Raw genomic sequence first — 3598 nt, 5'->3', positions numbered from 1 at the left:
AAAAAAAAAAAAAAAAAAATTAGCCGGACCTTGTGGCGCATGCCTGTAGTCCTAGCTCCTCAGGAGGGCGAGGCAGGAGGATTGCTTGAGTCCAGGAGTTCAAGGCTGCAGCGAGCTGTGATTGTGCCACTGCACTCCTGTCAAAAAAAAAAAAAATTTTTTTTCTATTAATTGTGCTTTAGTTCAAGTGCTATCTTTAAACACTAAAAATGACATTTTAATTTTTTTTTATACAGCACGGGCAAGTGGGAATAAAAAAAATAAAAAAAATTTTTTTTAAGCTTTAGATTTACTGCTGGTATAATGCATATGGAAGTTAATCAAGCAGGCACCCCAAATTTTCAACTGTGGTCCTTTTGGTTTTAATCCTAAAAGAGGATTGGGAACCAAACTTATTTTGTGGTGTAAAAAGACAAAGCAGATTTTCTATGCTGGTGGTCACTTATTAGCGAAAGCCACTTGGATTCATTATATATGTGTAAAATGCCTTTATTTTCATTTTTAAAGTCATTTACTTTGAATATGTTGTGCTTGTATTAATTTATTCAGGAATCATAACCTGGAGGAACTGAGAGTTACTTTCTACCTTCCCTGGATGGAAAAGCTAGTATTCCATATTTATCTGAAATTGATTTGATAGTTTAGGTTTTCTTGTTTGGATTGGTTTGTTTGTTTTTAAGACCTTGGTGTAGTGGTAGTTTGTTTTCAGAATTCAGGTAACAGACATTGTTAACTAAAGTTTCCTGCCTATCTAACTGGCAAATCATATAACCTTGGTGACAGACCTTTCTTCTTTTTTAAAACTAAAAAAGGCTATACTTTGTGCATTTCCCAGCAGCTATTTATGGGGATGTTGGGGGCTCGGGGGTAAACTCAGAGAAAGACACACAGCTCTCCCAGCTTTTTAGGCAGTAAAACTTTCCACCTGATCTCTATTTGTAATAGGAACCTTGGGGATTCTAGGTTTGGATTCAGTGAAGGGGGGATTCGCACAGAGGTGCCTTCTGTCCAGGAGACCACCACAATTTTAGCTCCCTGGTCTTGTGAATTGTTTCTCTTTGAGCCTTCGGGTTCCATTACACAGATGAGGACTTGGTTCCCAAATGTCACGCTTCTCTGCCCACACCAGGAGGATGGCGGCCGTTTTTAACCCCTGCTGCACGTCACTCCGCCTCGTTTCACCTCCACACTTACTAACTTGGAAAGCTCTGCTGAGCTGTAGCACCTGAGGCCTGAGTGTGAGCCACAGGTCCACGGCGCAGACTTACCAGGAGGAGAGTTCTCTGTTTCCTCCCGCTCCTTGAGCAGCCTGCTAGCAGGGTCGTTCCTGCCTGCCCTTTTTCTTCTCACCTAGTGGCTCTTTACAGAGGTCTTAACTAATCTGATAAGAATTTAGAGAGAACAAGTGTGAGTGTGAGTGTAGGGTGGGGTGTAAAAAAAAAAAAAAAATTCAGTAATCACTTCCATCGCAGGGGGACTAACTTTTGAAGTTAGTTGAGTTTTTGGATTGGGAAAACTGTTCAGCTAGCCCCATTTCTCAGCTGCCGGCCAAACACAGGTGGAAAGCTTTTGAACGGTGCAGATGCCCTCCCTATCCAAACATACTTGCACACACCCACGTGCACCAACACCTCACCCAGACTTTGGTGGGGAAGGAGAATCCATGAGTTGGTAGGGTTGCCTCTCTGCCCAAAGGGGGCTCCTTTTTCTTTCTTTCTTTCTTTTTTTTTTTTTTATGAATCTTAAGGACAATCAATAGATACTTTTTTTTTTTTTTTTTTGAGACAGGTCTTCATTTGTTTGCCCAGTGGTGTCATCATAGCTCACTACAGCCTCAAATTCCTAGGCTCAAAGGGTCCTCCTCCTCAGCCTCCCAAGTAGCTGGGACTACAGGTGCACACTACCATGCTCAGCTAATTTTTTAATTTTTTGTACAGACTGGTCTTGCTATGGTGCTCAGGCTGGTCTTGAACTCCTGGCCTCAAGGGATCCTCCCACCTTTGCCTCCCGAAGTGCTGGGATTACAGGTGTGAGCCACCATGCCGGCCTGGGGGTCCCTTTTGCTAATTTCTATCAGCCCTGGCCCTGTACAGAATCAGAATCTCCAGAAGAGTGAGACCCCATTATGTGTTTTGAAAGCTCCCAGGTGCAGCCTGGATTAGAGCCAAACAGCTGGATGGGGTCAGTCCTCACAGGAGCAGACCCGGGAGGGTGGTGCCAGCTCATGAAGAGCTCCCATTCCCCGCGGTGACTGGTCTAGAGATGGCATCGGTGGAATCCCTGCAGGCTCCACTGTGGGCGGCTGACATCACCGCCTCTACTGCCATCTCATGTCTTGCTTTGGAAACCAGGGAGCAAAATCTCGAGGCTCAAGGCCAACAGTAGATATTATAGAAGGGTTTCTTACTTATAACCCAACTCACCAGGACTTGCTTCCATTCACAGAGATATGCAGCCCCTACTCAATGCCCTGCCAAATGTGGGCATGTTTGACCCTAGCTTCAGAGTCCCGGGCACCCAGGCAGCCAGCACCAGCCACCAGCCTCCCACCCGGATTCAGGGAGCCCCTCCAAGCCACTGGCTTCCTCAGCAGCCCCACTTCCCACTCCTGCCGAACCTTCCCAGTATCCAGCAGAATCTGCCCATGCCAGCACAGAGATCTTCTGCGGAAACCAGTGAGCTGAGGGAAGCCCTTCTGAAGATCTTCCCTGACTCAGAGCAAAGACTGAAAATCGACCAGATCTTGGTGGCCCATCCGTACATGAAAGATCTGAACGCGCTCTCTGCCATGGTGTTGGACTGAAGGTTGCGCTGAGGAGCTTGAGCTCAGGGCTAGCGGATCGAACTCAAGCCGATGCCTGTACCTGATGGGAACCAGCACAATGTGAAGAACCTGTTTCCCAGTGTAAACGCTGTTGTATAGAAAAAAATGTTTTGTGTACAAAAAAAATCTGGGTTTTCAAAACCAGCTTTTTTCTATATATCAATTTTGCTGCTATTACAGATTTAACATTTTCTGTAAAAGGAAAGTCTACATTTTCTGCCTGTTCAGAACTGTTTAATAGCAGTTACTCTTGAGTGTATTTACATTTTTATGATTTTTAAACTATTTTCCTTAAAGCTAAAAATATTGACAAATGGATATGGTTAGTCTTTCTAAATAAAAAAGAGTTGCTTTCTTAAGGAAAGCAAGATCTCTTAAAGTATATTTTCTTGAGATGAATATGTCATGTCCACCAACATGAAGTGTGCTCACCCCTTCCAGCCTCTCTGCCCTCACCCCCCGAGTTGGAGTCGGTAGGAGTTGGTCTGCTTCTGCGGGGTCTTTGTTGAAGCCATGCGTGGGAGTGGACCAGCGGTGCCACTAGATGGCACTTTATGCCTAGCCATTGTCAGTGACCAGGGCAAAGCTAGACTCGCAGAATAACAGGGCTAGAAGAAAGGTCGAAGCTCATGTAGGCCCACCCTTCTTCCCCTCCCACCCTACAGACGAGGAACAGAGGCTCAGGGCTCTCACCACCCGGACGTGCCGTGTCCACAGCCGCGGCGTGGCTGGGCAGGGAGCAGACTCCTCAGCCGGTGCTCGCACGCACGCACC

General features: G+C 46.0%; 1 protein-coding gene across 1 annotated transcript in view; it reads left to right on the top strand.

The window, feature by feature from the left end:
* The window catches only part of N4BP1 (NEDD4 binding protein 1), a 56162-nt gene extending 52945 nt beyond the window's left edge, over positions 1-3217 (top strand). Inside the window, exon 7 of the mRNA XM_012655018.1 lies at positions 2446-3217. Coding sequence (XP_012510472.1) covers positions 2446-2803 — 358 coding nt within the window. The 3' untranslated portion in view covers positions 2804-3217. The remainder of the gene's footprint in view (positions 1-2445) is intronic.
* Positions 3218-3598: the final 381 nt, after the last annotated feature.

This window comes from Propithecus coquereli, unplaced genomic scaffold (assembly GCF_000956105.1).
Source record: "Propithecus coquereli isolate 6110/MARCELLA unplaced genomic scaffold, Pcoq_1.0 Scaffold458, whole genome shotgun sequence".
Classification (NCBI taxonomy): Eukaryota; Metazoa; Chordata; class Mammalia; order Primates; family Indriidae; genus Propithecus; species Propithecus coquereli.
Note: the sequence above shows the minus strand (reverse complement) of the source record. Positions and strands in the feature narration are given on the sequence as shown.